Source organism: Cajanus cajan, chromosome 2 (assembly GCF_000230855.2).
Source record: "Cajanus cajan strain Asha chromosome 2, NIPB_CcT2T_4, whole genome shotgun sequence".
Taxonomy (NCBI): Eukaryota; Viridiplantae; Streptophyta; class Magnoliopsida; order Fabales; family Fabaceae; genus Cajanus; species Cajanus cajan.
The window spans coordinates 66,966,563-66,980,701 of record NC_138518.1 but is presented as its reverse complement, the minus strand read 5'-3'; the positions used below and the strand labels follow the sequence as shown (position 1 = coordinate 66,980,701).

The 14,139-nt window shown below is 30.9% G+C and overlaps 1 protein-coding gene across 1 annotated transcript; it reads right to left on the bottom strand.

Annotated features, from left to right (window-relative positions):
* Window positions 1-176: 176 nt before the first annotated feature.
* Window positions 177-6,729, bottom strand: LOC109791230 (DEAD-box ATP-dependent RNA helicase 37). Its single transcript, XM_083068762.1, has 7 exons — window positions 6,569-6,729; window positions 5,387-6,285; window positions 5,207-5,290; window positions 4,277-4,519; window positions 3,635-3,802; window positions 2,877-2,990; window positions 177-1,180 (listed from the first exon to the last, which is right to left on the bottom strand). The coding sequence occupies exons 2-7, from the start codon at window positions 6,140-6,142 to the stop codon at window positions 692-694; spliced, it is 1,854 nt and encodes a 617-aa protein (XP_082924888.1). The 5' UTR covers window positions 6,143-6,285; window positions 6,569-6,729; the 3' UTR covers window positions 177-691.
* Window positions 6,730-14,139: the final 7,410 nt, after the last annotated feature.

Here is a 14,139-nt window from a genome sequence, read left to right as displayed (position 1 = left end):
TAATTAAAAGACCGGCATACAAGTACATTCTTAATTCTATGATAATTTTGCACACGCTCTAGTGTACAAGGTAATAAGATAATCTTGCCCTTAATCCAGGTAAATCTCTCCCATGATATATATACGATCCAAACATAACGAATATGTTATCATACTAGTCACCCAGGCACACAAGGTATGCTCAATAGAAAGCATATGCAGTAACTTTTAGTTCACTTCAGTCACCAGTATGATATTACAAAAACCTTTGCCCATCAAAGTAGGGAAATATTGAATTCAAACATAAATTGGGTTGAAATTGAGAGAGCATGCTTGAGAGATAAGTCAGATAACCATGACCGGGTTATAACAAAAAGCTCGATTTCTCCCTTGGAATAATCTACAACCAGTCTCCCACCAAAATTACCACCCAACATGAAGGGGACAAAATGTTGTCGACAAGAAACACCTAATATGTTAGTAATCATCAATACCTAGCAACATTACACAACTTTTAATGATGTGGCAACTAGACCACATATACAAACCCCATCCCCCCACAATGATTAGCACTGTAAATAGTACAAAATGATGATGGCTTAAAACACAAGTAAATTGAAGACCTTAAAACAAGAGGGGAGAAAATTCATCCTGTAGATGTGTAACCGCACCCATACCAAAGATGGTATGTAATGCTACGAAAAAAAGAAAGTTAGTCCCATGCACTAGTGACCCCAGGACCATACCCTCCACCAGCATATCCACCAGAGCCTCCATATCCACCACTGCTGTTTCCTGCACTGTAGTAATCTGAGGAACCTCTATTGAAAGAGCCCTCTCTTCGAAAGTCGCGACTACCAAATCGACCACCTGAACGGCGGTTCCTCCCTCCACCAAAAGAAGAACGAGCAGCATACCGTGAGAGCCAAGCAGGTACTTCTTGATTTGCTTCTTGCATCAGATCTGCTAAAGCTCTAGCAAGTGATGAATTGTTATCATTAAAGAATGCAGTAGCAAGGCCTTTCTTTCCTGCTCGACCTGTTCTACCAATACGGTGTACATAATCATCAATATCATTTGGCAGGTCAAAGTTGACCACATGAGCAACATGGGGAATGTCAAGACCACGTGCAGCAACATCAGTGGCAACCAATATGGGGGTTTTGCCACTTTTAAATGACCTCAATGCTAATTCTCTTTCCTGCAGATATTTCAAAATCGATATGAACACAGTAAGACAAACAAGTATATACATAACAAAATAACACTGATGTACAGTCCAGGACAAAACCCAACACTATGAAATGGTAAGAGGTAAAAGGGTTCCAGCATAATGAGTGCAACAAGTTGAATAGCAATTTCAGAACACTAACTACCAAGCAAAATAATGCTAGAATCCAGAACCATGACCCTAATAATGAGCGACCAGGACAAAAAAATAATATATAAAAACACTTGTTAGCTCCAGCACCGGACAAACCAATCACTAATAACATCAGAGAATGACTGCAAAACATGTGCCCAAAATAAAAAGATGTCCAAAAAAGCAGCATCATTTTAAAGCTAACAACACGGCCTGTGACAGAAAAACCAATTATTTTATAGGAATAACCACTTGATGACTGGCTCATCCAACGTTTGACTTGCAAATCTTACAAGACTCAAGATTTTGTGCTTTGTATTAGAGTTAAAAGAATATTCAAAGGAATGCAGTACACAACATTAGAATTCGATGATGCAGGAGAATCATAAGGAAATAGTTCATGCCATTAAGGCTAATGGAAAAATGAGCAACCCATTTTTTAATTTTTTCTTTTCTTGACATCCATTAATAAAAATAATAAATAAATAAATAAATTGCTCAAACCAACTTCATTGGCTGTGGAGGGTTCTTGGGCCAGTTTGTTTAAAAAAAAATTTAAAAAAATCTAGGAAAAGGTGATTTAAAAAAAATTAAGGCAGATAAGAGTTGCATCTTAAAAATAACAAAACAATAAGCATTTTAGACAAACACATCCAATAAGTATAAAACTGCTTATTTTATTTTTTTAAAAAAAATTGCTTTTTTAAAGTAAAAAATGTTCAAACAAATGGGCTCCTTGAGTCCTTGTCCTTCTCCGATCTTCCCTTCTCAGTTCTGATTTCTCACATCTTCTATTGCTTCACTGTTAAGGTGAGACAGCAAGATTGGATGTTCTTCCAAGATGTTTTTAGAATTTAAAAATTTTTCCTTCTCCATAAATGTGCCAAGGGCATCTTTAGCTGTTGCTTACAAATTTAAGGATTGGATACTAAAATTTATAATTACTTTAATGGTTCATTTTATCCTTCGATAGATGCTTGTTTAAGCAACTGGTGTTAAATGAGGGAGTGCCCACTTAAGAATATACAATCGAGAGCAAAGGTGCAAATGTTCTAATTGACCCAAGACGTGTTCATTTTCTTGACATGATATATAACCTATGACCATGAATTATATTTTAAATGTGAATTTCATTTTCTCAGATATAATAGCTCTTTTACTTAATTGAGATGACCAATCTTAATTTGTACAGAATTTTTAAACCAAAAGCATTGGTTTGAGAGAAAGCAGATGGGAGTGAAAATTATTGGAAAAACAAAATCACAATACGGAGAGAGCATACCAATTCAGGGAACGGGGGATTCACTTCAAATAGCTTAGTATTTTGACTATAAACAAAAGTCAATGAAAATATGGGGAAGGCAAAATGTGGCCAATAGAAGGCAAGTTGGATTTGTATTAAATGTATCATTTTTTACCACAATACCAACCATTTTCATACAAGTGTTATGCTACACAACATTCATTAAAGCCATATGAAAACCAGTTACGACAAGAGAGCTGTTTACTATTAAGATTTGGGCAATGGACTAACCTGCTGTGACCTGTCACCATGAATAGTAGTTGCAGGAAAACCATTAAGACACAACCAGTGTTCCAGGGAATCAGCTCCCTTCTTCGTCTCCACAAAAACTAAAGTCAAGGCTTGCTACAAAAAAACAAAAAGCATGCATGAAATAATATTATAAATGATGATAATTTAGCAAGAGTTTACTCTTAAAAAACAAAACAAATAACTACACAGTAGAACAAAAAAGATTATCAATACTGCAAATCCTCCATACAAACAGTAATATAAAGGTAATTTTGCATGTGTATAACCAGACACAGATCAAAATAATTAATATTAATATTTAATACAACATAATTTATGCATTGACCTGAAATGTCAGGGAAACAAATGGCATACATGTTGCTCAGAATCAGTTTAGACTCTTTTTTAGATGTTTCTTTACAAAAATTGTTAGTTTGGTATGCCCTATCTTACTATCTGTTAGCATCCATCTTCTACTCATGTTAATTCTTTAAAAAAAATGCACCGAGTAGATGAACATGAGCATCACTCAGAACAAACCATCCCAAGTGGGTCAGGATAGTTACAAGACAACAGTCATTGAGAAAAGCTCTGGTATTTCTCTTGGAAACCTGACAATAGACAATTGAGAAAAGCTGTAAATTCATTCACAGCATATTGTTTTAAACCTAATGGATATAAGCACCAACACAGCTTGAATCAACTCAAAATTTAATTAATTTCTAAAATCACTTGTGTTAAGTTTTATGTAAGTGTACCTTTCCTTGTACACCATTTGCCCTCTGTGCATGAAGAAGATCCATCAGGTGACTTCTCTTGTCAGACTCTTGAACATACTCGACTCTCTGGACAATTAAATCAGTACTTGAACCCACTCTTCCAACAGCGAGGAAAATATATTTTGAAAGGAAATCAGAAGCCAATCTCTGCATATCAACCACATTTCATAAAAATAAATAAGTGTTGAAAGTTATAATATACACAACAAATAGGTATTCATGCATTATTTATACCTCTCAAACCACTTATCTCAAATCAAATTAAAACAACAAAATAACATTATAAGAGCACTCTTTCTGAGACAACAAGACCACGGAAGAAAGTATGTGATTCCACAATACACAAGAAAAATGCATATCAGATTCAGAGCAATGACAACCTAAGCCCTGAAGTAAAACCCATCTCCCTAACACATAAGTGCACAGACTTGAAATTTCAACCAGCACTAAATATCAAAGGAGTCCATATGCCGGCCCTAGAGACAAGGGGACAACAAAAGGGGAGGAAGCAAGCCTAACTGCCTCAGCCCTCATGAAGTAGAAAAGGTAGCAAAATTAGAAACATGTTCTTATTAAAAATCACATGCCAAATGAAAGCATATTTTACAGACTATATCAGACCTGTATCTCTTTCGGAAATGTGGCACTGAACAACATAGTCTGTCTAACACCAGGTGGAGGCATGTCCATTTGTTGAACAATCTTCCTTATTTGCGGTTCAAAACCCATATCCAGCATCCGATCTGCCTCATCTAAGGCCAGATATCGAATCATCTGCAGTGAAACTCTAGCTCTCTCCAGCAAATCTACCAGTCTTCCAGGAGTTGCAACAAGAATGTCCACCCCTCTTTCAAGATCCCGCAGCTAGAGACAATATAACTTGTTAGGTATATACCAAAATCTAAAAGATCTTACTATCATTTAAAGGAAAAACTTCATAAGTCAATCTAGACTCCACATTGGACCCATTCAGTAAAAACTGCAACAGGACAGAATCAACAATAGTATGAATCTACAGTGATAAGTTTCAGACTCATTATACAAGGTACTGCACCACCAGAAACTATGAAATAATATATAACCATAAAGTTCTTATAACCAGTCAATATCCAAACAGAGACATGCAAAAACTTCTCAAGTACCAAAATGCGAAATAATTGGAAGATTGAAATGATGAGCAAACTGAAATATGTGGTTGCAATAATAATAATGTGATTCACCTTGAACATAACTATATGAAATACTAATGATTGTAGATGATGATAGAAGTTAGATTAGCTTACCATACACAAATTTGATACAAAACATATCAAAACCTATTAATTTTAAAGTGCATAGACACAAAAAAAGATACAAACATGAACACAAAGTCACAAACATACCTACAAATACCAAAAAAGCACAATTTTGGTGCCCCTAATTTTAATTGCTTATGTTTAGCCCTTGGTTTTCCAATTATCCAAATTCAAATTGAGCCCCTCATCTCAAAATTCCATACAATAAATAAAAAAGTAAAAAATAAAGAGAAGCAGAGATAAAAGGGACAAAAACCTGCTGATTTATTGGTGCTCCACCATAAGCAACAACCACCCTAACCCCAGTTTGGTATGAAAACTTTCTAGCCTCTTCATGTATCTGAAACCAAATTACAAGATTTCAAATATATTTTCATTGCAGAACCGTGCCCAATAAAAAATATGCCATAATAAAAGGTTAATATCAATAACTCACTTGCATTGATAGTTCCCTAGTTGGAGAAAGAACAAGCGCAAGCGGATGCGCTGTACGCACCCCACGAGCTGGCCTCTGTACGGGTTGGCCCCTCATAATTCCACTGATAATTGGGAAACAGAATGCAGCTGTCTTTCCAGAACCAGTCTGCGCACAAGCCATCAAATCACGTCCAGCGAGGGAAATTGGAATGGTATGCCGCTGAACAGGAGTTGGCTTCACGTATTTGCACCTTCTTATATTCTGATTAAGTGCTTCACCCAAGTCAATCTCTGCAAATGTATTCACAGGTGGAGGCACATTTTCACCACTGGTCTCCACTGGAATATCTTCATAGGCATCAAAATTTATTCCTGTATTCTCCTGCTCACTAGATGCCCCTTCTTCAGCAGTATCCTCGTCTCCAAAAGGATTGACTTCCCGCTCCCGGCCACGATCCCAGCCACTACTTTTGTTTCCCCATCCACCGGCTCGTCCACCACCGCCAAACCCAGAACGATAATCATTTCTGGGTGCAGACCAACGGGATCCCAAATTACCAGCACCAGAACTAGAGCCAGCAGAACCAGTAGAAGGGCCACTATATGTTGGGGCAGGGGATTCCGCCGATGGCTGGCGGTTCCTCAGATGGGGAGGAACATAAACTGGCCGCGAAGGAGCTAATGTGCTACCAGTTTCCCCATTGTTAGCAGAAGAACCGGTATCAGCATTTTCAGCTGCAGAATTTGCAGCCATATCAGCCCATGAAGATCGCATAGTCAATCACTAATTCTTGTTGTCAACGGCTGTCCACAAAATTTCAAGGGATAACCCTTACTTTTCCGAGATAAATAAATTTTAAAAAAATGTTGAAACAGATAAATACTCTTCAAAATGAACAAAATTGTTCAGAACCAGTCCTGCAGCAGAACAAATTCCAATCAGTAACTGTTGCAACATGCAAAGATCTTTACACCACAGTATCACATAAAGCATGAATCCTTTACCATAAAACATCAAATACAAATGAAATCTGAAATAGACTACAGCAGAAACAACCCTAGTCCAGAGTGGCGAACTACACACAATGTCTTTGAAAGAGAAACACGAAAACAACCGAAACAAGCAACAAAAAAAGAATGATGACAATGATAAAAATAGGGGCATGCAGATTGCAGACAGATGGAAGAGCGATGGATATACCTGCGTTGTGTTGGGAAGGTAAAACCCTAAACGGGTGAGAACAGTGAAGAATTAAGATCGAGAAACCCTAATTTGGTTTGGTTGCAGAGAGAGAAAGACAAGAGAAGGCGCCTTTAGAGTTAAAAACAACAAAAATATCTTTTCTTCTTTCTTTTGTACAATGTCTTTCTCTCTCTTCTGAAAACTTGATATTCAATACATAATAAAATTAAAAAATTTATTTAATTTAATTGTAAATATTTATACTACTATAATAATACCATAGAAGAAAAAAAATTGATTCTATGCGGTTATATTTTCAAATGCACAGAATCTGCACCTCGATTTTAGAGAATAAAGTAATTAATTTATCTATAACCTCTATCAATATATAATGAGATATAGAGTTTTTATTTCTAATTTTAGAAAATCAATTTTATTCTTAATATTATACTCACCTCTTTTATTTATTTTATTTATTTATCTTTAAAGATGGCTTTTTCTTTTATAAAAAAAATGACTTTAATTAATAGTTACCTTTCTATTTTAAAATTCAATTTTATATCTTTAATTAATTATCATTTTTTATTTTAATTATTTTATTTTTTGAATAAAAAAATAAATTCACAAAATCTTTCGATTCATTAATATTTTATAATATTTTTTTATTAGCAAAGATCAAACTTAATACTAAAAAAAATTCAACATTTTTATAATATCAAACTTAATATTAAGTTTCTTAATATTAAAAGATTTATAATACTCACATACCCGTTCAATCAGTTAAACTCGCCTTAACGATATTTGTACTTTATAATTAAGCATAAAATATTTTTTTAAGACTCTTATAATACCATGGAAAATATAGATTTGGATTATACAGTTATACTTTCAGCGGCATAGAATCTGCACACTTGATTTTATACCTTGCAATAAATTATACTTTATAATTAAATATATAGAATCTGCACACTTGATTTTATACCTTGTAATAAATTATACTTTATAATTAAATATAGAAAATATGTTTTTTATCTCTTAAAATATAAGTTTAAATTTATAACAAATTATATAAATAAAACATATTATATTTGAATATGAGTTATATTTAAAATTTATATAAATAAATATTTTAAATTTATAAATTATATTTTTTATTTTAAATAAATAATTTATACTATTTCTTATGTCATCAATAACATGTTTGGCAGTGAAAATTTTAGATAATTATGTAATATTAATTGAACTTAATGTAATATTTTCACTATCATAAATAAATCCATCGGTGGGACTACAGGAAAAGTTATACAACACATACATATACAGTAATCCAATACTGAAAGAATAAACCTAGGTTGTCAATCAAACAAGACTACAAAAGAAATGTCACACTAAGGGTAGTCCAAAACAATGTTGTCATCCTCTAATATGTCTCTCAAAAAAACTCTTTCGCTGGCCTATTCATGTTTTACTCTTATACTAAGTATGATCATTGCAAACCAATTACAGGAAAATAAGTAAGGGTAAACTATTATTCAAAAATAATCGACAAGAATAAAAGAATTAACTAACCATACTACAACTTTAACAACTCAACATGTACAAACATTTGTCCATTTACAACCCAACTATTCAACGCAACATGTTCTCAACCTACAACATAATCAATCAACCATCAATAGATCAACATGGCATATGAACCGCACAATACCATTTTTAACTTGAGCAACACAACAAGATTGCAACTTATTCACACAACAACATAGCATATGCACAACACCATTCATAAACTCAAAAACATATGTTCAACACAATAACAAAATGTGTTGTCATACATGCAACTAAGAAATCTCTTACAGCATAGGTGAGCAATATAAGTAATTTAACCATATCGAACCAATTAAACAACATGATCCTTTTGGGCTAGATAGATCAACAATTAATTTGGATAAAAATTTACAACAAAGGGTTTCTCATATTTTGTCACTTAAATTAAAAAAGTATAGTATTATTGTCAAGGTATGACAGCTTGGATATGGGTCAAGCATGACCCTAGTATGCATAACAAAGTTTCCTATGAGATTAGTCATTCAATCACCTTCCAAATATTACACCTTTGTAATACTCAGTTTGGGATTTTGACCCCAAACCTTATACCTTACTCCATTTAGTTGCTTTGTACCTCATCCTATATTGTGGTCGCTTACAAAAAGTATGACTCGGCCTTGTCCTTGTATTGCATCAACTAAGATCCTAGAGGAAACTTAACAATCCACTTAAAGAATCAACTTCTAAAAAAGGGTTTTCAACATCTAGACTCGTAAAGCACCACAACAAAATATCATCATAATGAGATAATTAACTTTTTAAACAAACATCTCTTCTAATCCCAAGTCAATCAGCACAACTCAACACAATGCCTTAAGCATTCTCCACACCACCATCTCAACAATACAACATGTAACTCAACTTATGACTTTCAACAGTTTAATCATCTATATACATCATTCTAAATAAATGTATAAATAACTAACACCATGCAACAACATACAACATATAAGCATTATTACTTAATCATACTTAAGACAAAGTCTCTCTAACTCACCCATGTTTGATGCCAATTTACCCATACCAAATGTGAATGAGGTAGAGAGTCCATGTGACAATCATACTTGGCGTGGTCAAACCCATGCCCGACCCCATTTTAAACAACGAGCCTTTGTCTGACTCATGTTTAATGTCACAACATTGGTGCCCAGTGTCACATAGATGTATAGCTTTTATCTTGATCACACTCGAGATCACACAACCGGGGCTCAACATCACGGTGTCATAGAGTTCCATTGTCATCCACGCCCAACGCCATTTAACCTACACTAATGTGACAAAGTCAGAAAGATCTTATCTAACTCACACTTTATGTTACCAATCGCACACTCAATGTAAGTCAGATAAAGAACCTCCGACTTGCATCATGTCTGATGCCTTGAAGTTGCATCCAACATGATGTTGAATTTTGCACGTGGAAGATTCACATTCTGGCTCAAAACCACCTGAAACTCAAAAGAATCTAAGCATACAATGCATTAAACAACATATATGCATCACTAACAATTCATATATAACAAGAACTTTCGCATGCAACAAATGAGTGACTCTAATTCATAAATTTCTCTTTAGTTGGAAATAAAACACTAAAAACCCACAATGCATAGACTCCATCTCACAATTCATCAATTTATCCACAATTTAACCACACACAACTTCACAGATTCATCTAAAAATGAAATTCTATCTTCCCTTACCTCTAACTCCAAAAGAAAAGAGAATGAATAAAAAGAAAACAAGCTCCTCCAAGAAAACTCTGCATGATACTACTACCACTGCTTGATTTTCAACGTTCTAAGTTTTGAATCTCAACACCAATCCAACAACTGATCTCTAAGGAAGGTCATAGTTCTCTACGAAAGACTTCAGGAAGAAGGAATCCTCTCAAACTCCGTAGTTTCTCTCTCTATTTTTTTTTTTAAGAAACTAAACTTATGAAATTTACTTTTTAAGAAAAATCTCATATACACTCCTCCAATAGGTCAAATTTGACATTTGCTCAGAGAAACTCCTAAATAGTTAAAACTCATGAGAATTCCTAAATTCTCAAAGTTTATCAAGAATCAAACAACAAATTCTCACAACACATAATAATTTAATTAAATCAATAATTATTAAGATAATGCACAATATTACATTTAACCATTCAATATAATTAAACTTTGAATAAAAATATTTGGTCCAAACAAATATGTTGATAGGATAAATTTTTATATTACCATTTAATTAATGAAAATTATTATATTTTATTAACTTTAATAATAATTATTTAAATTTTGTTTATTATAATTTTATTAATTATTGATATTTAAAATATGTGTATTAACAATGCATAAAAGATAATTATTATTGAGTGTCCATAATTGTTTCAATTTAATTAATACTTTTAAGTGCAAGCCTTTATATATAACTGTGTTAAATATTTTTTCACAAACTCAAAATTTTGTTGCATATACTAATTTTATTTGACTTGTTCATATCATCTATTATAAAAATACATATAACGTATAAAAAAAATAATGTTTGAACCAATGATTTTTTCAACATACTACTCCAGCCCCACCATTTAGTTGATCCTGATAATAACTAAACTCCTAATTTAATATTTAAAGAGAAAATAAAACTGTCATAATTATATAATAATTCATATTTAAAATTTGTAATCGTGGTTCTTAGTCACGATTTCAAAATCGGGTTTCTTAAATATATACATATACAAAATACTAATTGTTTAAAAAGTTAATGAATGAAAATAATTGTTGAAATTGTAAAAAGGTAATATTAGTAGTATGTTAAAAAAATACTGTTAAATCATTAATTAGTATTTTAAGAGTACTTATAAATTTTATCTTTTATTGATTATAATATTTTTCTTATTAGAGTATTTGTGTACATTATAAAGGGATATATCCCAATTATTAATAGTAAGTAATAGAGGGGGAAAGCATTTTGTGTCTATTTAAAAAAAAGAAAGAAAAAATAATGAGTAATTATTTAAAGTGTGAGAGTGAGAGGTTTAAAAATCACTAAATGGTACCATCAAGTATAAATAAGAAAGGAGAATAAATAAATAATATAATATATATATATATATATATATATATATATATATATATCTAAAAAGGAAGGGATCAATCTATTTTAAGATAAATTTACTAAATTTAATAACTCATATTTTACATAAAATTTTAGTGATATAACCGTTAAATTAAATTTTTTCACTACATAGATCAATCCTACAAATTTTTAAAAAAATATAAAATTAATTAACTCTTCATTTCATTAATTCAAATTGATATATATCTATAAAAATATTTTATATATTAATTTGAATAAATGAAATAAAATATAAAATAATTTTCAAATCTCTTAAAAAAAAATTGTAATTTTGATCTTTGTGGTAAGATTTTTTAACTTAAGTGTTAAATCGCTTAACTTTAATATATAATATGAGTTATTGACCGAAATAAATATATCAAGAGTTAGTCTTATACCCAATGATTTTTTTTTCTCTTCCTACATATATAAATTCTCACTAGAAGGAAACTTTTATAGGTGGCAATCTCTCATGAAAAGTCAGGCTAACCACTGTGAATTACCCTCCTAAACTTCCTATTTTAGAAATATGTTTGTAATTTCAAATTTTTAATATCAATTTTATAAAAGAAAACAAAAAAATAAAAATAGTGCAACAACAATATGGTGTACAGCTGCATGTACATGAATGATCTATGCACTCGATTTTGTATTTCCGAGAAGGTTTATCATTGTTTCAATGCAATATATGGTATTAGCTTTTAACTTGTGTAGTGTAAATGGACACTGTAGCCGACATTCAATAATCACAGACTATTCCTATTCCTTATGGCTTATGAGGTGTGACTTTGTTTTCAAATGGAGAGTTCAACAACCTTTTTTTTTATCTAATAATTTTCTTAGATGAGGTGTGCAGTGACAATTATGAATTATATGTCATTTACACTGCTTTATGCAATGTTTTATAAAATGAGTGAGTGTGCTATTGAGAAGTTGCACTTGCATCAGTTCAGAAGTCTCTCTCTATTCTGTCTTTTTTCTCAAATTATATATATTCCTTCTATTTCACAATTGCACAATGGCTGGTCTATATGACCTTCTGTCTGCTCTGAATCAAGAGAAATTTAGATGATCAAGGTGAAGATAATCCATTTTTGGAATTTGGATAGTTTCTAACATTAATGGTTTTATTGGATAAAGTGTGATTCTGTTAATTTATGTTTACCCTTTTCATTCTTAATAACTAGATTGCACATTAACGATTTTTATTTATATTTTTATTTGCAGGGAACAAGATGGATGTTTCTGTCACAAAAACATTGACTTATAGGTTTCTAAGTCAATTAAAAGAAGACAAAGTTTATGTTATCAGTGATTTTGAAGTTGTAGCAACTGGTGCCAATTACAGGACCACAACTCATGATTATAAACTGGATTTTCTTTACGGAAGTAATGTGAAATATGTTTGGGACTTAACAATTGCCCGAAATACTAGGGATAAGTTTTACTACACTCATTTTATGCAATAATTTATATTTTATAATAAATTTTTAAGATTCAATAGTTAATATTTAAGGTTTTAGTATATAAATTAAGTTTATATATTTTTTTAAAATTTAAAAATTATTTGATATTTTATTTTATTAATTCAAATCAATTGATAATAATAAAAAAAAATTATACATTTATTTGAATGTACATATCAAAGTATTATATAATTTTCAATTTTTAAAATTTATATACTTAATTTATATATTAATAATTTTTAGTTTAACGGATGAATCGTTAAAATTTAATGTAAAAATATGAGTTATTGAGTGGAGTAAGTTTACCAAAACTTACTTTACAAGTAATAATATATACATGTATGTATTGTAAGTATCCATATATGTGTGATTATTTGTTATGGTATATTTTTTAAAGAAAGAGGGTAAGAAATAAAATATATTTTAAAAAATTAAAACATTATTTATATTAAAATTAATTTTGGTAACATATATTTGTACTAAAAAATTTGGAATATACATTTATACTAAAAAAAAAAGATAGACCAAATTATTTATTTTAGATATAATTAAAAGTGATTTTAAAAGTTTTAAAGTGCAATACTCACATATACATGTATCTTATTATCCATCCCCACTCAATTAATAAGTGAATCTTTAACAATCAATTTTTAATCCATAACAAAATTTATATGTGGGTATTTAGCTATAAGCTTTTTTGGCATATGCTTTAAAGGTTAAGTTGTGAGTATGGTGAAACATAAAGAAACACACAAAAGAGGTTGAATGTTTGTAATGTAAATTAAAGTGTTTTTAGTGGACACACTAATATTTGTAAAAAAAAAATCATCAAAAAAAGTGAGGAAAAGCAAGGATAACACATTCATCTTTTCACAAATACATTAATATATATATATATATATATATATATATATATATACACATATATGAATGATATCTCAAAGAATCCCATTAAAAATTTGTTCCAAAATATATATCAAATAATCAATCTAGCAATCTATCTTAAAAATTTTAAAAAATCTCTTTAGAAAATTGTCTTAAAAATTCGTCTAATACATCAATTGATTATGCACAAATATATCAAATATCTTACATAAAAATAGGCAAATAACGAGAGATATACATGATATGACAAATAATCTTACTACACTTGTTTTATATTGATTCACCTAACCTGAATTATGTTCGATTCTTTCAATCTAGGAAGATTTCACTAACCAATAAATGTTAAAACAATTGTTTTGTATGTCATTCTAGTTACACAAGTAAACTTAACTCAAGTTTAACTACTACCCAAATATTTTTTTGTCTAATAAACCTCTCCAAACTTTCAAAACCAACAAGGTTAGAAGTTTAAGCATGGTACAAAAGTAACTTTGCAAAACAAATGATATAAGTATTTAAGCTTAGTACACAATATAT